Source organism: Ovis canadensis, chromosome 7 (assembly GCF_042477335.2).
Source record: "Ovis canadensis isolate MfBH-ARS-UI-01 breed Bighorn chromosome 7, ARS-UI_OviCan_v2, whole genome shotgun sequence".
NCBI classification, from domain to species: Eukaryota; Metazoa; Chordata; class Mammalia; order Artiodactyla; family Bovidae; genus Ovis; species Ovis canadensis.
Window position 1 is genome coordinate 83,533,106 of NC_091251.1, and position 23,175 is coordinate 83,556,280.

General features: G+C 35.8%; 1 protein-coding gene across 1 annotated transcript in view; it reads left to right on the forward strand.

Annotated features, from left to right (window-relative positions):
- SLC38A6 (solute carrier family 38 member 6) overlaps positions 1 to 23,175 on the forward strand; it is a 65,119-nt gene that overhangs the window by 39,583 nt on the left and 2,361 nt on the right. The window contains exons 7-13 of the mRNA XM_069596757.1: positions 6,623 to 6,705; positions 7,174 to 7,232; positions 12,628 to 12,693; positions 12,938 to 12,991; positions 15,118 to 15,197; positions 15,668 to 15,768; positions 22,140 to 22,264. Of these exons, the coding sequence (XP_069452858.1) occupies positions 6,623 to 6,705; positions 7,174 to 7,232; positions 12,628 to 12,693; positions 12,938 to 12,991; positions 15,118 to 15,197; positions 15,668 to 15,768; positions 22,140 to 22,264 (568 nt within the window). The remainder of the gene's footprint in view (positions 1 to 6,622; positions 6,706 to 7,173; positions 7,233 to 12,627; positions 12,694 to 12,937; positions 12,992 to 15,117; positions 15,198 to 15,667; positions 15,769 to 22,139; positions 22,265 to 23,175) is intronic.

The following is a 23,175-nucleotide window of genomic DNA, read 5'->3' on the forward strand; positions in this document are numbered from 1 at the left end:
AGTTTAGTCATTTCTGCTCCTTGGAAAATATCCATTGTCAAATACAACTCAGTCGACTGTGACATGCACATGAAATTTGAGCTAATTTTACTGTGCATTACTATATTGCCTTGATTGTTGACAAATGGTAAAGAAAAGCATTGTATTTATAATTGGCTGTGTTAACATAACTTAATAAAGATAAGAAATGACTAATATTAATCAGTAGCCAAACTAGGGATAGAGAAAATTTTTTAAGTTCTTTTTAATATCAGAAATTAAAAGTGTAATCTTGTGAAGAGAGTGTAAAGAAATCACAGTCTTAAGAAAAATGAGGCCATAAATTCAGAGTGACTATTCAAGAATAGAGAGTATTTCCATTGCTTCTGTTACTAAGATCGTCATTGTCCTTTTGCTGATTTTGTAGACATATACAATGAAGTTGTTGAACCAGATGATCTCTGAGGTCGCTTCTAGCTCTAACATTCCATAACTCTGAGATTCCAAGTTACCACTGGGAGAAGGTGAACTTATCTTCAGACCTAAAGCTTTGGGCAATTGTGTGACTTCCATGGACATGAGTGAATTATGATCTGAAATAATGTAAAGTTATAAAGTATAATACATAATAGTAAATGTTATAGACTGCAGTGTTTCAAAGTGTTCCTAAGATTCTTAACACAGGAGAAAAGATCAATGTGCTCCATAGGATTAATGTACTCCCTTTGCCCAATTCTTGCTTCATGACAGGAGGGACAGCAGAACAGATGGAATCTTCTTTGGTGTGCCTCTGGGCCTTTTTTTCTCCTGGAGCTGCAACTGTCTGAGTCTGTTTTGGGTCACAGAAGGAAAGAGATTTCAGGCATGGAGCCCTGGGCTTTTTGCCAGCTTTAGAAATTTAGTTGCCAGGTGTTCCTCGGTGAGGGATATTTTGAAGTTCTCATTTTCATGCATATTCAAGAGTGAGTAGAAGATGAATATGCCAGGAAGTGTCATGTAGTATTTGTAGTCTCCATGCTCTCTTAGAACCTCCTGCATACCAGGACTTGAGGGGCATGTGCAGATGTAGAGAGCACAGCTTCAGGCCCATTAGCTAGAAATACTTGTGTGCAGGATTTAGTGTCTGGCACGTGCATTTCCTAAAGACATGAGTTAGGCTGGAGAAGGGCAAGCTATGATCATGGTGTTTCTCCAGCTGCTGCTCCTTCTCTTGTTCTGTTAAAGAAGAAGTTGTCAGCACCCAAGAGTACCTTTTCAAGATACATTAAAAAGGACTTCTTCATAAACTAAGGTGTAAAAGAGACAGTGAATCATAAAGTTTGTCTTAGAACCCATGGGTTGAAGCCGATTTAAAGGAAAACGTTTTCTTTCTTTTTTTAAAAAAAATTGAGGTATTGATGCTTGTGTTGGTGCTTAGTTGCTTCAGTCGTGTCCAACTCTTTGCGACCCCATGGACCACAGCCTGCCAGGCCCCTCTGTCCATGGGGATTCTCCTGACAAGAATACTGGAGTGGGTGGCCGTGCCCTCCTCGGGGGATCTTCCTGACCCAGGGATTGAACCCATGTCTCCTACATTGCAGGCAGATTCTTTACTGCTGAGTCCCTGGAGTTAACATATACAATTGTCAACTATATATTGTGTAAGTTTAAGGTATCCAGTGTATAAATTTGATACACATATATTGTGGTATGATTACCACTGTAGTGTTTAGCTGATACCTCCATTACCTCACATAATTATCATTTCTTTTTTGTGGTGAGAATATTGAAGATTCTGTCTCTTCAACTTCTAAGTATATAAAATAATTCTGTTAACTAGAATCACATTGTTTTACATTAGATTCTCAGAACTTATTCATCCTCTAACTGCAGATTTGTACCATTTGACCAACATCTCCTCCATTCCCTTACCTACCAGCCCCTGCTAACCACCATCCTACTGTTTCTTAAATTCCACATATACATGATATACAGTATTTGTCTTTTTCTGTCTGACACCTCTCTTAGCATAATGTCCTCAGTGTCCATCAGTGTTGTCACAAATGACAACATATCTTTCTCATGGTTGAATAATATTCCAGTGTGTGTTTGTGTATATGTGTGTGTGTGTTTTATACCACATTTTCTTTATCCCTTCATCCACTGACAGACACTTAGCTTGTTTCCGTAACTTGGCTGCTGTGAATAATAGCTGATAAACATGGGAGTGCAGATATCTTTTTGATATCCTGTTTTTATTTTCTTTAAGTATATGCCTGGATATGGGATTGTTGGATCAATCATGTGGTAGTTCTGCTTTTAATTTTTTGAGGAACTAACTTACTATTTTCCATAGTGGCTGAACCAATTCACATTCCCACCAAAAGTGCACAAATGTTTCTTTTTCTCCACATCCCTGCCAATACTTGTTGTCTCTTGTCTTTTTGATGATATCCATACTAACAGGTATGAGGTGATATTTCCTTGTGATTTTGATTTGTAGATTAGTGATGTTGGTCATCTTTTCATGTACCTGTTAACCATTCATATATCTTCTTTGGGAAAACCTATCTATTTATTTACTTTGCCCATCTTAAAATTATATTTGTTTGATTTTTTGCTGTTCAATTGTAGGAGTTCTCTATATATTTTGAATATTAACCCTTTATCAGATATATGATTTGGTAATATTTTCTCTCATTCTGTAGACTGCCTTTTCATTCTGGTAATTGTTTGTTTTATTGTATAGGACTTTTCATTTTTATATTTTCATTTCAGTTCCATTTACTTTTGCCTTTCTTGCTTGTGCTTTTGGTGTCATATTAAAAAAAAAATTGTTGCCAAGACCAATGTCAAGGAGCATTTTCTTTATGTTTTTTTCTATAAATTATAAGTTTCAGATTTTACATTTAAGTCTTTATTTCAAGTTAATTTTTGTGAGTGGTATAAGTTAGTTTTCGTTTTTCTATATATGGCTATCTAATTTCCTCAGTATAATTTTTTGAAAAGACTCCCACTGAATATTCTTGAGTCCTTTCTCGAATATTATTTGACAGTATGTGGGGTGGGAGAGTATGCCTAGGCTCTATAGTCTGTTCTTTTGAACTATGTGTCTTTTTTTATGCCAGTACTATACTTTTTTGATTACAAAAGCTTTGCAGTATACTTTGAAGTTAACTTTGTTTTCTTTCTCAGGATTGCTTTGGCTATTTGGAGCCTTTTGTAGTTCCATACAAATTTTAGAATTTTTGTTCTATTTTGAGAAAAAAAACTGTCACTGGGACTTGATAGGGATTGCATTGACTATAGATAGCTTTGGATAGTTTAGACATTTTGATATTTTGATCCATGAACACAGATAGGATATCTTTCTAGTTGTTTGTGTCTTCAATTTCTTTCATTTAAGTTTGACTGTCTTTCACTTCTTTGGTTGAATATGTATAAGTATTTTATTGCTTTTATGCTATTGTGAGTGGGATACAGACCAGGAGCTGACTGTGGCTCAGATCATGAACTCCTTATTGCAAAATTCAGACTGAAATTGAAGAAAGTAGGGAAAACCACTAGACCATTCAGATATGACCTAAATCAAATCCCTTACAATTATATAGTGGAAGTGATAGACAGAATGTCTGAAGAACTATGGATGGAGGTTTGTGATTGTACAGGAGGCAGTGATCAAGACCATCCCCAAAAAAAGAAATGCAAAAAAGCAAAATGGCTGTCTGAAGAGGCCCTACAAATAGCTGAAGAAAGAAGAGAAGCTAAAGGCAAAGGAAAAAAGGGAAGATATACCCATTTGAATGCAGAGTTCCAAAGAATAGCAAGGAGAGATTAAAAAAGCCTTCCTCAGTGATCAATGCAAAGATAGAGGAAAATAATAGAATGGGAAAGACCAGAGATCTCTTCAAGAAAATTAGACATACCAAGGGAACTTTTCATGCAAAGATGGGCATAATAAAACGACAGAAATGGTATGCACCTAACAGAAGCAGAAGATATTAAGAAGAGGTGGCAAGAATACACAGAAGAACTGTACAAAAAAGATCACGACTCGAATAATCACAATGGTGTGATCACTAATCTAGAGCCAGACATCCTGGAATGTGAAGTCAAGTGGGCCTTAGAAAGCATCACTACGAACAAAGCTAGTGGAGGTGATGGAATTCCAGTGGAGCTATTTCAAATCCTGAAAGATGATGCTGTGAAAATGCTGCACTCACTATGCCAGCAAATTGGAAAACTCAACATGACTGAACTGATTGTTTTATTTCTTTTTCAGATACTTGTTAGTTTATAAAAATACAACTGATTTCTGTGTGTTGTTTATGTATCATTCAGCTTTATAATATTTTTTGATTAGCTCTAACAGTTTTATTGGTTGAAGTCTTTAGAATTTCCTATATATTAGATCATATCTGCAAATAATGACAGATTTATTTCTTATCCAATTTGGATGCCATTTATTTCTTTATCTTGCCTGATTGTTTTAGCTAGGACTTCCAGTACTATGTTGAATAAGAGTGGTGAGGGTAGGCATCCTGGTCTCATTCCTGACCTTAGACGAAAAATATTAAGCTTTTCACTGTTGAGTATGATATTAGCTATGAGCTTGTTATACATGGCCCTTATGTTGAGGTTTCCTCCCTCTGTACTAAATTTGTTGAAGTTTTTTTTTTAATCATAAATGAATATTGTGTTTTGTCACATGCTTCTTTGGCATCTATTTTTAAATCATATGTTTTTAACATTTTTATAAAACATATTTTTTAGCATTTTAATTATATGTTTTAACGTATTTGACCATGTGTTTTTTATCTTATATTCTGTTAATGTGCTATATCATGTTGACTGATTTTCCATATGTTGATCCATCCTTGCATCCTATGGATAAGTCCCACTTGATCATAATATATGATGCTTTTAATGTGCTGTTGGATTTGGTTTACTAATATTTTGTTGAGAATTTTTATAATATATTCACCAGGGACACTGGTCTGTAAGTTTTGTTTTTTGTAATGTTCTTATGTGGCTTTGATAGTAGGGCATGCTCACCTTAGAAAATGAGTTTGGAACTGTTCTCTCCTGTCCAATTTTTGGGAAGAGTTTGAGGAGCACTGGCATTAGTTTTTCTTTAAATGTTTGGTGGGACTCACCAGTGAAACCATCTGGTCCTGGGCCTTTCTTTGTTGGTAGGTTTTTTATTACTGGTGCAGTGACCTTACTCATTATTGGTCTATTTATATTTTTTAGTTCTTCATGATTCAGTCTTGGTACACTGTATGTTTCTAGGAATTTGTCCATTTTCTTAATTTAACATGGCAGTGGGAGACTTTGGCTATCTGGTAGTGAAAGGATACATTATAGTCAACTGGAAATTCAGAGAACATCTAACAAACGACTTGAAAGAGTAATACCTGTTATCTTTGATGCTCCCAGCTCTCATATTAGCATGAATTTTACTTTGTTACCATTTTGATGTGCACATGCATATATTTCAGAGTAAAAATGATAGCCACTTTACAGAAAATTTAGAAGACAAAGCAAATAAAATTTATATATAATACCATCTCTTATCTAATCCCTGCTATCATTTTATTTCCTTTGAATTTTTCCCCCAAAACATTTTTAAAACATAGTTAATAATCATTATTTTATATTTTTATCATTAATATTTTCTGTTTTTAGTAAACTGTCTTTTTTTAAAAAAAAAAGCTGTTGAACATTCCATTGAGTATGCTGTTTTTGACAAACATTTTCTATTGTTGGTTATCTAAGATTTTCCTCAACTTTTTAATATTATGATAATGTTATACTCACAGCTTCATTCACATAAAATTCTTTATATCTTAGATTATTCTCTCAGAGTAGATTACCACACATTATCAGTATTTTTCCAGAAGATAGTGCTAATTGACAAGATCACTAATGTTGTGTGAAGGACCAATTATTCACATCCTTGAATATTATTTTTTAAATATTTTTACTCAATCTCAATAACCTTATTAGTTATTTCTTTAATTAACATCAGAGATTGGATTTTTCTTCATGTATATTTACTAGTTGCACTTCTTTTATGAATTGCTTAATTATTATATCCCAAAGAGAAGTCTTTACTATTAAATTCTTAGAGAATTAAGTCTGATTTTTAAAAACTTCAACACATGTATTTTTATATTGAAACTTTAAAACCTTGTATATGCCACCAGTACACAAAATAAAGATTTATCAGTGCTGCTACATAGAAATATCTGCTTTTGGTATTTTAAGTATATCTTTCTGACTTTTTAAAAACTGTGCATCCATTTTTTTTTAAATAATCAAATACTCCATCACACATTTACCTGCCTTTTTTCATTCAGTATTCTATTACCTTTATATGAAAAGTATAATATGTTTTCTCCTAGTAATTCATGCCCTTTCCTGAAAAATTTAAAAATATGTAAAACCACTGTATAAGAAGAAAAATTATCCATCATTCTACCATGCAGGTATAATGGCTATAAATATAGGTCCTTTCCATTTCTAATGAATCTTTATATTCCCTCAAACTTGTTATCATATTAAATATATTTATGATATATTCAATATATTATTTATTATAAAATATGTCAAGGTGGTTTTAGTTGCTCTGTACCTAAAGTAGAACTTTTTCCCCTAATAGGTCTTGGTATCTTGATGGAGACACACTACTAATAATCATTTGTGTTGGCATTGTGTTCCCTCTTGCACTTCTTCCTAAAATAGGTAAGTCTTTAGAGAAGAGGATGTTATTTGTTTATAAGAAAAGAGAAACAAGAAATAATGTTAAGGGGCTTTTAAATTTCACAGTTCCACAGTTTTATCAGAAGGTGATTGTGAATAATTTTGAACTTGGATTTATTTTAGGTTGTTCAGCCTTCAGCCCTGCCTAGTTAACCTATTACTTGGTTTGCAGTAGTATTTTGTCTGCCCCACTAAAATAAAATCTTTACAGCAGAACATTAAAGAGCAGCCTTTTCTTACAGTGTGCCATTAGTGGTAAGCCAGTTCCAATTCTGCTGTACAGAACTACATAAATGATCTGTGACAGATAGTTGGAATGTTGTTATTCTCAGCCCTAAGCCCCAGATACCAAGCACTGTAATAGAAAACATGCCCAAGATGTATAGCTTTAGCTGTATGTTAGGATCACTTTCCTTATAAATTGCTTTTTATTTTACTGTTATTTTACAGGCTTTCTTGGCTACACAAGTAGTTTATCATTTTTCTTTATGGTGTTCTTTGCTCTTGTGGTAAGTTTAAAATATACTATAATACTTATCTCCTCACTAAAATGGAAATCATTGTGTTAATGTCCTTTTTTCCTCTTTACACTGTTTTTTATTGAAAAGGTATCCCATTTTATTTCAATGTGTTATTAAAAGCACTTTTATTCTGCAAAACTGTTTCCTTCATAGTATCTATATTGAAGAAGCTTAGCAAGAGTAGCATTCCAGGTTCAGCTTCTCTTGTGGTTAACTAGAGAGAAGAGCACACCAGTTCTGTTAAAACCTTGGAATATAATTCTTTGAGTAAGTCTAAGTATTCATTTATTTCTGTACAAGATTGTGTATGTATGTTTATGTTTTGGGGGTTCTCAAGCATAAGAATCAGGCTGGTTCTAAGCTGTAAAATCAATTTGAATCCTAATCATCTTAATTTTAAAACTTAGTTCCATTAATGAAACCAGAGCTTCAGGGGTTTACCCACTGAAGAGATCTAGTAAGAATTGGAGTACCCATCTGATTTATTAAGCATTGGTTAAGCTCTCATGAAGCTGACTGCACAGAAATACTGTTTTTCACATGTGGAATATTTTTTTAAATTAGCTCATTTTAATTATAGGAAAAATCTCTCTCAGATGGTAAACTTATTTATAAAATAATTTCATATGAAGATAAAAGAGAATTTCAATTTCTGATTTCCTTTTAATTCTTCTAAAATAGATTTCAATATTCCAAAGACAGTGTCTTTGTGTGAAACTCTGGGGGGAAAGATCCTTTTTCTTTTTGCTTAATAGCTTATTCCACAGTCAGTATCTGTCCAACCTTAAGTAGGATTAAACATTTTAAACTTTCCAAAATACATGCCTAAATGGCTTGATTAAACTCTTAAAATCATAAGCTTATTTAAACTCTTCTGTGTTATTGAGAAATGAATGAAAGAAACATGCCATCCAAAAGAGCAAGACAACACATCATTAGTTAAACCATATGATAGAAACAGATTTCCAAGCTGTCAAAACAATCTAGGATGCATATAACTTAGGCTAAACTATCTTCTGGGATACAAGGATAAAATAGCTTTAGATTATTTAAATGAAGTGAAAGTGACCCTGGTTTCAGTGTACAGGAATATTTATTTAATGAGTGCTCTTAAAACTAAAAATACTTGACAGTGTTTCCATTTAGCATTTGTTGAACTTACCAACATTAGAATCATTGCCCTCCCTCCACAAATTGTCTGACTTGTATCTTGTAAGTGAATTGAACATACACTTATTTAAAAGATCTTTTTCTTTCTGTCTTATTGAGATATAATTGACATACAGTGCTGTGTAAGTTTAAGGTGTGCAGCACGATGACTTAACTTACATATGTTGTGAAATGATTACTGCAGTGTTTACTTAACATCCATAAGCACACTTCTTAGGTATCACATTAAGAGGGGAGCAAAGGCTATTTCCGTCATAATTTGATTGTTGAAAAGCATCTACGTGGTTAAGAGTGGCCTGTATTTGCAAATGAACATACAGATATTAAAGAGAATCAGTATACATAACATTGAATATTTTCTTCACAGATAATTGAAGTGTTGCACTCCACACAAGTGTTGCATAGGTAGGAGTAATTTGGTTTTTATAGCCAACAGTTTGAAGCAGGTAAAAGATATTGATACAACACATCTATTGTAGTTTTCACAGTATTCATTTCTGTCATGGCAGACACTCTTTAACTCAATGCACATTTCTCCTGTAGCTGTCATATGGAAATAATACCCTTATTCTGCATTTATTATCCTACTTTACAAACCATCTGCTCAGATTTTTACCTTTTAGCACAATTTAAATTTGGTCTATTATGAGGCAGTGAAGACACGCTATATCCTTCTTTCTTAATTCTCTTTTAATTGGCATGTAGGCATACCTCAGAGATATTGTAGGTTCAGTTCTGGACCATTGCAATAAACCGAGTCACACACATCTTTTCCGAGTATGTACAGAAGTTATGTTTACACTGTACTGTAGTCTATTAAATGTACAGTAGTTCTTGCCTGGAGAATCCCAGGGACGGGGGAGCCTGGTGGGCTGTCGTCTCTGGGGTCGCACAGTTGGACATGACTGAAGCGACTTAGCAGCAGCAGCAGCAGCAGCAGCATTATGTCTAAGAAAACAATGTACATACATTAATTTAAAAATACTTTATTGCTTACTCAGCTGTAGTCAGTGACTTAAGTCTCTCAGTTGTGTCTGACTCTTTGCAACCCTGTGGACTGCAACATGTCAGGCTTCTCTGTCCCTCACCAACTCCTGGAGTTTACTCAAATTCATGTCCACTGAGTCAGTGATGCCATCCAGCTATCTCATCTTCTATTGTCCCCTTCTCTTCCTGCCTTCAATCTTTCCCAGCATCAGGGTCTTTTCCAATGAGTCCATTCTTTGCATCAGGGGGCCAAAGTATTGGAGTTTCAGCTTCAGCATCAGTCCTTCCAATGAACATTTAGGGCTGATTTCCTTAAGGATGGACTGGTTGGATCTCCTTGCATTGCAAGGGACTCTCAAGAGTTTTCTCCAACACTACAGTTTAAAAGCATCAATTCTTCGGCACTCAGCTTTCTTTTATATTCCAACTCTCACATCCATATGTGACTACTGGAAAAACCATAGCTTTGACTCGACGGACTTTTGTTAGCAAAGTAATGTCTCTGCTTTTCAATATGTTGCCTAGGTTCATCATAGCTTTTCTTCCAAGAAGCAAACATCTTTTAATTTCATGGCTGCAGTCACCATCTGCAGTGATTTTGGAGCCCAAGAAAGTATCAATATGTGTTTGTAAATCTGTGTAGCATTTATTATTAAAATTTTAAAAATTGGCCCATAAAATTATTATTTGCTTAAATTATGCTCTCCAACAATGCAAATCAAAACCTACACTCTCATCTATTGTCCCACATCCTTGAAAAAAAAAGTGAAAGCTTTAGTCACTCAGTGGTGTCCAACGCTTTACTACCCTGCGGACTATAGCCTGCCAGACTCCTGTCCATGAAATTCTGCAGGCAAGAATACTAGAATGGGTAGCCATTCATCTTCCCAACCCAAGGATCAAACCCAGGTCTCCTGCATTGCAGGCAAATTCTTTACTGTCTGAGCCACCAGGGAAGCCCAGATATTTATTTTGCTTAAAATTTTTTGACATAAATTTTTGCTCCAGCTGAAATATCTAAAAATTTAAAAATAAAGTTTGTTGTAACAGTGGCTCAGCATGATGGTATCTTTTTTGCTTCATTTTTTAACACAAATTTACATTGTTTCTAAAAGTGCTGTCTTAAGACAGAATAATAACAGATTAGTATTCTAATACTAATATTAGAACTAACATTTTAATAAATCAATAATGAAAATAGCCATCTGAATGGATTTTGGTTAGATTTGGCTTTTCTTCTTCCGTGCAGTATATTAGTCATCAGAATTGTGGTAGTTTAACTAGGATACTACTCGTAAGGATCTGTCCATCAAGTTGGGAAAATCAGGTAAATTTATTAGAGAAAAATAGAGAATAACATAGTTAATACATAGTTAAATGTTGATATATCTGCTTCAGAATAGGAATTAGAAGAGTTGAGAAGAGAGAATGATCACCAACAGCTAGAGTAAAGAAGGAAGTGGAGGGAAATAAAATTTGAGCTCAGCCTTGAAAGATGGGAAGGTCTTGGAGCAGAGAGAAGGAAAGGCCTTCTATGCAAGTGAGCAAGTGTTTCTGATGCTTAACCTTTTTTCTCTTTGTCTTTCTGTCTAACCCCTGGGTGGATCTTCTTACTGTACTCTGCCTTCAGCCTGAGCAAGGACCTCCTGTTACCCTTTGTTATGGGGTATCTGCCATGCCTGTCCTGTACTTCTGCTTTCTAGGACATCACTTCTGTCTCCCCCCAGGCTTGGGCTTGAGGTGGGTCTCTGCAGAGAAATAAGCTCTAGTAACTGAACTGTATGTTAATATAAATTCAGGTTGCTAATGATATTTTCTACACTTGATCTTAGCCAGAAGGCTGAGAAGCAGTATTTTTTTATTAACAAAAAATAATAATTATATTGCATTTTGGAGCATTGTTTTGATGTATTAGGATTTGCAAGTCTGGTGACAACAGCTGATAAAATAAAGTGGCTTACATACCGACCTTTATCAATGTATCTGGTACATGATCAGTAAATGGTTGTTGCTATGCCTCCACTAGTAGTGAGGAGGAAATGTGAGATGCTGGGTTTGGAGCAGGGCTGAAGAGAGAGACCAGCAACAACCTTTTACCCTACTCCATCCTTGCCCGTTTGGGGGAAACATATCAGAAAAACATGGTGAAATTATTGCTTTTAATTTTTTTCCTCCTAATAAATTGTCTATTTAGTTTTATTTCATATTAAAAACTTACCTAGAAATGTCAAAGCAACTTGCTCAATTATCATTGTAGTTCTTTTTTTTCCCCCCTTGGTGAGTTTTAAATAAGAGTAACTTTTCAGTTCACTCATTAACTAAATACTGAAAGTATATTTTTTTCAGTTTATCACTATATAAAAATTTGATTGAATTAGTTAAAATCCAAAACTAGATAGATAGCAAATAGGAGTAGTGTTTACTTACTTGTCTGCTACAAAGGACAGATGCTTCCTTTATTCTCCCTTGCTCTTTTGTTTGCTGGGTTTCAGCCCAGAGCAAGAATTTACGGAATAATGATGTGCCCTGAAACAACCACGACAATGATGATGCTGGCACAACTCAACTGTAGGTCTAGGAACAGGATGCCCACAGTTAAGAGTGAAATCCTAACCATTTTCACTGATTGTTTCTGGGAAGTAGCATTCTCCTGGATTTCTTTCAATTTTTTAAAAAATTCACTTTATCATCTCTAGTTCCTTAGCTTTGTGCTCTTATTCTTTGCCAGATTCATCCACATGCAACAAAAAATAATATAAGTCTGATAACAACGAGGAAAAACTGCTCATGCATCAGCCATCCCTCCCCCTTTGCGTCTGCCTGTGGTCATTTCTAAAACTGCTATTAATATTTCTCTATCTGCTACTGATGCCAGGTCCACAAATAGCCGTATAGGGGAACATCATGTTCCCATTCTGAGTTGCATTTTCTTTTAATGCCTTGATACTGTTGGAGTTTTGAAAGCTGACATGAGAGTATTCTCAATGTTCAGTGGGGGTGATCTCCACTAAATAGATACACAGCACCCCCACCCTCCCCCACTATAGGGCACATATCAAATGATGACCCCATTCTAACCAGGGAAAATCCCATAAATAAAATATCTTCTGTTTGCATATTATTTGTTACAGTATTAAGATTAGTTTTAAAAAATGCTGACCTATTTGAAATCAATTTCTTATCATGAGATTTGTAAGAAATAATCTGATTCTACTTATTTTTACAGGTAATAATTAAAAAATGGTCCATCCCTTGTCCTCTGACATTAAATTATGTAGAACAGTATTTCCAGGTAATAGTTTGTTTCTTGCTTTTTGTTTTATTTTAAGCTAAAATTTTTTGACTGATAATGGTTTTTTCCAAGTTAATTTAAAAAGTATGGTTATATTGCATTTTGGAACTTTGTTTTGAAATATTTTTATTTGAAAGCCCAATAATAATAAATTCATCTCTCTTTCTCTCTTTTTTTCCCCCCAAAGTGTTCTAACTTTTAATAACTGTTGGTTTCTCTCTTTCCCCTCAATCCTCTTAAACAGATTTCAAATGCTACAGATGATTGTAAACCAAAGCTCTTTCATTTCTCCAAAGAGGTGTGTAAGTTATTAACAGATACTTTCGGTTGATTTTTCACATTTCAAGTTTTAAGAGATTTGTGTAACAGAGTCTCTTAGGTCTTTGTACCTGTACCTAATTAATTTTCATGAAAGTGCTAAGTATAGGGTTGCTTACCAGAAGAATAATATTATTTAACACAGGGTGGCCCATTATGAAACAGCCACCTTTTTTTTTTTTTTTTTTTTTGGCATGCCTTTAAATGGAGCCTGTTTTAAATGGGCCACTGCCTAAAAGAACAGATTTACCGAATGTCTGGTCTGGCCAATAAGGTCCTCTGTGGATACAGACTTCCTGTTGCCCTCTGGACTTGTAAAGCTAAATAGCCAATTATATCAAAAACTCCTCCCCTGTGAGTAGAACCTTGGTCTGTGGCTAAACAGCCTCATGATTGGACCAGCAATTGAGCACTGACAATATGTCTTCTGGCTGACATTCCAAAGTTAAAATTTGTAATGCCTATAGCAGAAGCTGAAAGACCAAGTCCCCCTGCCTTCTCTGAGAGCCCTAAGATACTGGAAATGCCTGCAAGAGCCCCTGGGCATCAGCAGAGGAGACAGGAAACTGATCAGGATGATTTCTACTTTAACCGTTCTAGAAGAGCTCCATGTCTTCCTTGTTGCTGTAGGCTTCTTCATGTACAGTTTTTGATTCTCTAAAGTGGAGGTCCCAGATGCTAGAATACCTTCCACTCATGTACAACTCTATTAGTATAGCATTTTAGTGTGATAACTCCTCCATGCAAAATTCTCCTTTTTATTCCCCAGGTTTTTTGTTTTTGTTTTTTTGGGGGGCTGTGCTTCATGGCTTGCGGGATCTCAGTTCCCTGACCATGGATTGAACCCAGGCCATGGCAGTAAAAGCCCAGAATCCTAACCACTAGACCATCAGGGGACTCCCTTACTCCCCAGTTTTAAAATGAGAAATGTCTGTCTGGCCCCACAAGATTACCACATCTTTTGCATAGTAATGGCTTCCATGTGCCTTAAAGATTTAGGTAGGATAATTAATAAGTCAGGAAACTGAGAAATATATGAAAGAAAGTTTGTGAATTGAACACTCATTCCCCTAATTTAGCCTTGGGAAATATTCCAGCTTTTCTTCCTCTCAGCTCTCTTCAGATATTTTAGGGGGAGGTCTTGTGTCTGAAGATAGGTCTTCAGTCATTTGGAACTTCTTGTGCTAAAGAGCCTTACATTATCAGTTAAGGAGAAATTTTTTGGAGTAGAAAAGAGAAAGCAAATCATTACCATCCACTTGTAAAGAACAGTATTTTCACTTAGATGGTAACTTTTGTTTGTTTTGTAACTTTCTCTGGTTCTTAATTATTCTAAATTTAAAAACAGCAACAACTTGTGATCATTCCAGTGGATCACCAAGAATTTGTTGGTCTAGACTAAATCATGTTCAGTCCCATTGAAAGAGACCCTAAAGATGCTGCCGCTAAGTCACTTTAGTCGTGTCCGACTCTGTGCGACCCCATAGACAGCAGACCACCAGGCTCCCCGTCCCTGGGATTCTCCAGGCAAGAACACTGGAGTGGGTTGCCATTTCCTTCTGCAAAAATGCTAAAATGTATTAATACATTCAGTATTCTCTTAGAATAAGTGGGTACTTAGGTTGACTTGGTGAAAGCTGGTTCAAAAGCAGTAAGTATTAATGCTGCTTAGGGTAGTAAGATATATTTAAGATTTCCTAATACTTACATTAGGAAAGACTGAGAATTATAATGAGATCATTTCTAAAATGTTATTATATTTGATTTTACCTAAATGTTATTTATCTCACCTAAATTATTTTTATCTTACCAAAATAATATAGAAACAGTAGTGATTGTAGTAAAAGCAACATGGATAGAAGCAGCCAAGAAATATTTCAGCTAGTACAGACAGTCCACCTATCAAGTAAAATACTTGCTGGTGACCGTAACTGTGTGTCTCATTTAATACTAACAACAACAACGTATTTTATAAACAGATGATTCATGAAAAATGAAATAAATTTAGCTAAATTTATTTTTTTTTAACTGAGTTTATTTTCAAATGAAATACTAGTTTCAACAAAGTACAATTTAGTAATTTAATCTTAAAAATTTTTTTTTCAGAGTGCTTATGCCATACCAACCATGGCTTTTTCATTTCTATGTCACACCTCAATACTGCCCATATACTGTGAACTTCAAAGGTACTATAGAATCCTGGAATATATTAAATGTATTCATTATTTCTTTTGACTTCTAGGACTTTCAGACTGAATGATATTCACCTCCATGAATCCCTTCCCTCTTATCACTTGATTCTAGGTGTTAGTTCTGTCTAAGTTGAGACTATTTCTTGGAAGCATAATCCTTTGCACAGTAATTTAAAATCAGGAATTCTGTTGTGTAGTTATTAATGAATCAGGGCTTGAGTGATTAAGAAATCCTTATATCTATTTATTTAGATTAATTCAGATGGTGGTAAGTTGCTTCAGTCGTGTCCGACTCTTTGTGACCCTATGGACTGACTATAGCCTGCCAGGTTCCTCTGTCCATGGGATTCTCTAGGCAAGAATACTCAAGTGGGTTGCCATGCCCTCCTCCAGGGGGTCTTCCCAACCTAGGGATCGAACCCGTGTCTCTCTCTGATTCTAATTTTGCTATTTTTGTCTTTTAGCCCTTCTAAGAAAAGGATGCAGAATGTAACCAATACAGCAATTGCTTTAAGTTTTCTCATTTATTTTATGTCTGCCCTCTTTGGATACCTCACTTTTTACAGTAAGTATCTTATTTCTTTATAGATGACAATATAAGCTGTTCTGTAGTTGATCTCACACCTGAATATGGACTTTGTTTCTGCCTTTCATTAGCAAGTTAATTTGTTCAGGCTGCCAGAATTCAGTGCACTAGTGTGGTAGTTCTACAGGTCTTAAAGAACTAATTTTCTTTCTTTTAAAAGAGTGGATCAAGTTCAAGATTAATAACTTTATATGAAAATTTTCTTAAAATAAACACCTAAAAATAAAATATTGGGCTGAGAAACATTGAAGTCTTTCTACGAAGGAAAAAAAAAGGACAATAATGATTTTATTTTTTTTTAAGTTGAGATTTCAATATATTAGACTCTAGTTCAGCAGTTTGGGAGATTGAGAGAATCAGTCATCTTAATGGCAAAAGAACAAGTCAAGGAAGGAAAGAGTTTCATACTGGAATGTAGTTGTACACTTGGGTCAGAGACCTCTGCCTTCAGACTTAATCCACACAGTTCTGTGGTGTGTATTCACCATGACCTTTCTCCCTAAATTCTTAAAAGATACTTTTAAATTCATAAATGTGAAATTTTCTTTTATTTTTGAAAAGTTACATGCTTAGTGTGTTTTTCTCTCTTCTGATAAGAACCTCAAGAAAAACTTAAAAGTCTAGAACAAGAGAAAAACTTGTAAGCTCTCTTGTTTAATTTGCAAACACACTTGTTTAATTTGTAAACAAACACATAATAAATTACACTCAATTTGTCAAATTCTTGAATGCACTTTTCAGTTTATGAATGTTCTTATAACAACACTCCAGATAGATGGCTATTATTATTCTGTTTTGACACTGATTTCATGGTGAGTGGCCTTGTGTATATGTGTTTCAGGTTTTAGACATTCACAATGAGATGTAATGGTTTTGCCTGCCTCTTAGATATTTTTCAGCTCTAACAAGTTTTTGGACATTTACTTGCATAGCCACCTTTCCTAAGCCCAGTAGAAAGGGTCTGGATTTTGAAACCCAACAAATATGGTCCAAAAAACCACTCTGCTCTAACTAGCTATGTGACCTTGAACAGGGTACTTCACCTTACACTACCTTCATCTCATCTGTAACACAGAGATAATTGTATAGAGTTGTATTTAAGAGGCCACAAGTTGTATATAAAATGCCTGTTACAGTGTCTGGCACACAGCCTTACTGCAATTATTTCATAATTTCAGGTGCTCTTTTTTCAGCACTATACTTCTCTCCTTACTCTCATTAATAAAGTCTAATTTAAATATAGTAACTTCTGTATATTATTATTAGTGTATTATCTTAGAGTTTTCAGTGTGTGAGAAAGTTATAATTGCTCTCTATAGTCCTTCTCTGGCTAACTCTACATCATTTCAACAGTAACAAAAGCAACTGATGAATCGAAATCTGCTCTTGCATTTTAGAATTGTGTCAGCTAAGAGAGGTAGAGCTCTGCACACCATCAGGAAGAGCGTACTTCCTACTTCCAACACGATCATGGATACACTACAAGGAAAACTAAGAGAGATTGTTTAATGTTTTTTGATCATTATTAGGGAAACAGCATTTTTGAAATACATGAACTATTTTTGGTTGTTAGGTTTGTTTTTGTACAGAGTTGAACACCGTAAGACCTGTCTGCAGCAGTGAGATACTCCAGCAGGGTCTTTGTTGGGAATTCAGCAAAAACTTTGTAGAATAGCTGTATGTTTTTATAAATTGAAATTGTCACCTGGCCCAAATACTGTTCAGTTCAGTTCAGTCATGTCCGACTCTTTGCAACCCCATGAACCACAGCACGCCAGGCCTCCCTGTCCATCATCAACTGCTGGAGTCTGCCCAAACCCATGTCCATTGAGTCAGTGATGCCATCCAACCGTCTCATCCTCTGTCCTCCCCTTCTCCTACTGCCCTCAATCTTTCCCAGCATCAGGATCTTTTCAAATGAGTTAGCTCTTCACATCAGGTGGCCAAAGGATTGGAGTTTCAGCTTCAATATCAGTCCTTCCAATGAACACCCAGGACTGATCTCCCTTAGGATGGACTGGTTGGATCTCCTTGCAGTCCAAGGGACTCTCAAGAGTCTTCTCCAACACCACAGTTCAAAAGCATCAATTCTTCAGTGCCCAGCTTTCTTTATAGTCCAACTTTCACATCCATACATGACAACTGGAAAACCATTGCCTTGACTAGATGGAACTTTGTCGGCAAAGTAATGTCTCTGCTTTTTAATATGCTGTCTAGGTTGGTCATAACTTTCCTTCCAAGAAGTAAGCGTCTTTTAATTTCATGGCTGCACTCAGCATCTGCAGTGATTTTGGAGCCCCCAAAAATAAAGTCAGCCACTGTTTCCACTTTTTCCCCATCTATTTGCCATGAAGTGATGGGACCAGATGCCATGATCTTAGATTTCTGAATGTTCTAGTTAGGGATCTTCAAAACTGAGAAAAGTCCAAAAAAATGTGCCTCCTTTTATTCCCTATGGATAAACAGAACTATCTGGAGGAGACCTCAAATGCCTACCAGTTTCTAGGATAGCCGAAAAGTAGTTATGTAAAAATTACCATGAGATGTTAGGAGTTGTGTTAAATTGTATGAAAGTTTATATTAAAAGGGAAGTGGAGGAAGGATGGATTTTAATACATCTGTTGAAGTAACATTTATTATGTAAGCAAGGTGTTTTACATACTTTGCCTAACTCATACCTTACAACTCTGCAAGATACAGGTTCAGATAGGTTGGGCACCTTGGCTAGTACCTGCAGTTAATGAAGAATGAGTTGGGATTTGAATCCAGTTCTGACTCTCTCCAGAATCAATGCCTGTATTTCTGTGCTACCTTCTCAGGAATTATGCCATAGAATCCATTTTCCCATCATTCTCAGAGTGAACTTTTGGAAAAACCTGGCTTACGTAAGTTCCAGGTATATCTCTATCTATCTACCTACCTACCTGTCTATGTATCTGTCTTTGCTTGAACACAGAGACTAAATATTTTCATCATGTACATGAAATGTTTCCTACACAGGGGTTTTCTTGGTTATCGAGTAAAAGTTGTTGTCTCTGACTTAACCCTTCTCCACTGACTCAAATTCTTCAGAATATCCACATTTTATGTAATGGAGAACTGTGCATCTAAGAAAAATCACACGGTAGGTTGGTAGGTAGGTGATAGATAGAAGGAAAGAAAGAATGATATAAAAGTAGTTCCTTCTTCAAAGACAGAAGAAGATTTAGGAATTGGTTTGCTGTTCACAGTGTTTTCTTTTTTGCACTGAAAATCTTTTACAGTATTTTTCTGTTGAAATAGCAGTAGCTTTCAGTCTTTCAGAAAGAAATTGCTGATTGAACCTGAGGCCTTATCAGAAGGGCTTGTCACAAAATAAGGCCTGGATGGAGTGACCTGTCCAACAATAGTGGCCTGTCTTCTGTGTCTCCTGAATTAGTCCAGTGATCTTTCAGTTATTCTGCAGTAATCTTTATAAAATCATCCCCTGTTTGACAGTGTATATTAAACAGGACAGCCACCTGGCTTCAGTAGAATATATATCTTGCAGAAATCACTGTTAGGTCCTTCCTGAGATTTGTAGAGATTTGTCTGAATCCGGAGAAGTGTGCTGTCCTCTATCCCTTACACATGTTAAGGCTCAGCTAAGAACACAGAACTGCTGGCTCAGGAAAAAGCCTTTTATCTTGGGAAAGTAGATATGTGACAGGTATTTTGAATTTGTAATAAATCTAGTTCCTCAGGCTTCTGGAGCTGCTTGGAGTCCTTTTATTCAGTGTTTTTAAGACTCAGTTAATATCTAAATTTTGTCAGGTTAAAGGGACCAATAAGTATGTACCTAGATTAATGATATTGGTTCTGATTACAGATGTTGAAGCATTATAAGGTGAGGAACAAAGTGTTCCTCTGGTGAGCAGGCCAAAACCCAAATGTTGTGTAATAACCAGACCATTTTAAAAGTCTACAAAGTTGTTAAGCAATAAGTGTTAATAACTCATTTTTATGATTCAGAAAGTGAAAATAAAATAGTTTGCCATGTTTCTCCAAAGACTCACAAGTATCTCTCATAGTTGGGACTAGAATTCAGCTTTCCCTGGCTCTCCTTAATTTCTTGCCTGGCCCATTAGTCCCGCATTATGTCAAGTATGTCTTTGATACTTTCCACAATTGGTTTCTATCCCATTTCCATTGTTACTAATCTAGTTCAGATTCTCATTACTTCTCAGTGATTATGAGAGTAGCCTTCTGTTAGTCCTGCTTTGGATCTCTTTTTCTTCCAGTCTGTCTTCCTACTTAGTTTAAATCATAACATGCTGTTCTTCAGAAGCCATTGCATCTCTGTGGCCTACCAGATTGAGTCCTGACCGTACAAATAGAAGTAAGCCAGAAAGAAAAACACCAATACAGTATACTAACACATATATATGGAATTTAGGAAGATGGCAATGACGACCCTGTATGCAAGACAGGGAAAGAGACACAGATGTGTATAACGGACTTTTGGACTCAGAGGGAGAGGGAGAGGGTGGGATGATTTGGGAGAATGACATTCTAACATGTATACTATCATGTGAATTGAATCGCCAGTCTATGTCTGATGCAGGATGCAGCATGCTTGGGGCTGGTGCATGGGGATGACCCAGAAATATGTTATGGGGTGGGAGGTGGGAGGGGGGTTCATGTTTGGGAATGCATGTAAGAATTAAATATTTTAAAATTTAAAAAATAAAAAACTAAAATTAAAAAAATAAAAAAAATTAAAAAAAAAAAACAAAAAAACAACAACAACAAATAGCTCTGTTGCTTGGTCATTCATGCATTTCTGGCCTTATCACCCGTCGTCGCTGTTGGCGCTATAGTGCAGTGCAGTCTTTCAGCCTCTCTAGTGCTCCTGGGCTGCTCGTTTTCTCAGATGCAAATTCCCTTTGTTACTTGGTGGCTTCTGCTTGTGCTGGCTCTTGCTTCCAGAGAGAATTTCTCCGTCAATATCTTTGAGTGTGAGCACACATAGGTTAATTAATGTCATGCTCTCAGTAACCCTATAGGTCAACATATTGTCCCCATTTTACAGATGTAAAAACCAAGAGACTCAAAGAAGTTAAGTTGCTACTAAGTAGTAAATTTTGAATCCTGGTCTGTTCAACCCCAGAATTCAAGTCCCTCTTCTACTATCTTGCTGCTCACTATCTCAGGATGACTCTCTTCAGGTTTTCCTGAATTTCTTTCATGTTCATCCCAAAGCCATAGTTATCTTTCCCTGTTCAAAATCAGCATAGCTCTTTGTTTAGACCTTCTGCCACTGAAGTGTGTATCTATGTTTATACACCTTCTATTATATGTATGTGTCTTTCATCTTATCACCCTTTAAAGTTTAAGGTCTTTGAAAACAGAGTTGTGTTTGATTTGTGTTTAACTTTCTCCAAAGTGACTTTCCCAGAGCATTCAGTCTCAAATTAAAAAACAAAACCCACCACTGTATTTTAAGTAGAAACTCATCTTTCCCTACACGGCAGTGATACGAAGTTCTCTTGAGTACTCACTCTTCACAGCCCTCGCCTGGCCTGGGGTGAGGACGACATAAGGGTAAAAGCAACACCGGGGAGCAAAGCATGGTCTGCTCACTCCGATTCTGCCGCTGACTACCACACCAGCTTGCTGAGGGGGCCATTGCCCTAGCATTGCAAATCTATAGATGAAATGTTGATGAAGCAGGTAACATGCATGAGACTATAAGGTCCCAGAAAACATCATGATATTAAGGAAAGGCTTTGGCATCAAAAAATTTGGATGTACAGTCCTGCCCCTTTGTCTTGTATGATCTTGGGCAAGTCAGTTAATATTTTTAACCTGGTGGTTTAGTCACCAAGTCGTGTGACTCTTGCGACCCCATGAACTGTAGCTCGCCAGGCTCCTCTGTCCATGGTATTCTCCAAGCAAGAATACTGGAGTGGGTTGCCATTAGCTACTATCTTATATTGTTATCATAGGGACAAAATTCAGCAGTACACATGAAAGCATTTTACAAAATAACACAGATGTTGCTTAAAACCTTCCGATTATGGAAAAGTTCTAAAGAGAGGTTTTTTTTTTGAGATTAAAAAAATATATATATATATTCATATATATATATTCATTATATAATTTTAGAGTATCTGCCTGGGCTAATTTCTAGTTTCATTAAAAGACAGCAAGTTCCAAGAAGATGTTTGACTAATGGGTCTGTGTTTCGTAGGATAGGAAGAAGGCCAGAGATGGATTTGGTATTGGGAATCCAAAATCTGTTAAGATGTATTTGTGCAAAGGAAAATAACGTTGCCATTATTAACATCTCAGTAGTTTATAATGTGATCCTTATTTTTTTAAATTTGCAGACAATGTGGCGTCAGAATTACTGCAAGCTTACAGTAAATACTTGCCACATGATGTTGTCATCATGACTGTGAAGTTATGCATACTATTTTCTGTGCTTTTGACAGTCCCTCTAATCCACTTCCCTGTAAGTACTCTTCAAGGTTTTGTTCCTCGGTGTTGCAGCTCCCTAATATGGCAACACTAATTCTTTACAGACTAGAATGTTTGAATCACATCTAGCCTTGTATATCTTATTCATTTGTCAAGGAATTGATCAAAGACCTCATACTTGCATATGGCCCCATGAAAGCACAAAAATAACAGTGAACCACTAAACTAATTTGTGCTTTTTCAGATTTAGTTTAGATTTACGCTTTCCCACAGCATTGTTTCCAATTTACAGACTATAGTTGTTCTAAAGTTTTTGGGTTTTTTTTTCCCCTTTAATTCTGTATTCAAAAGAATGTGTATGAAGAAGAAAAAGTCAAGTCAGCAAAAGTAAGCTCCTTCTGGTTTATTGGAAATTTATTTAGTTTAATCTTAGTCACAAATTTCATTTGCTCTAGAATTATAGTTAAGGAGCAGAATGGATCTTCATTCTGCATTAGTTGTGATACATAAGAATCTTAAGAATTTCTGGGAAAATAGAAACATAAACTTTGAGTACAAATGCTTCTACATGAATATCTTGAATCCCTAAACAGTGAGTTCCTGAAAACCTGAGCCTTCCCGATTTTTGCCTCCTTCCTGTGCAAACTGCAGTGCCAGGAGTGCAGTGGGGGCTGGATAGAAGTTTCTGGGCTGTGACCGCCTGTTGCCTGCCTTGGCAGTGGGAAACATCATGGACTAGTTTTCTTATTTACATGCCGTGAAACAATAATATAACATAAAACAGTAAATGGAATTTCTTTACCATGGCATGACTTCTGTTTCTGTTTTGAACCATTTGTTCTTTTATCTGCTGAATTTCATGAAAATGATACCCTGAGATTTCTTCACACAGTGTTATGGTTAGTAATTTTGAAAATTATGCAACCTAAAGAAATTGCATGTGAT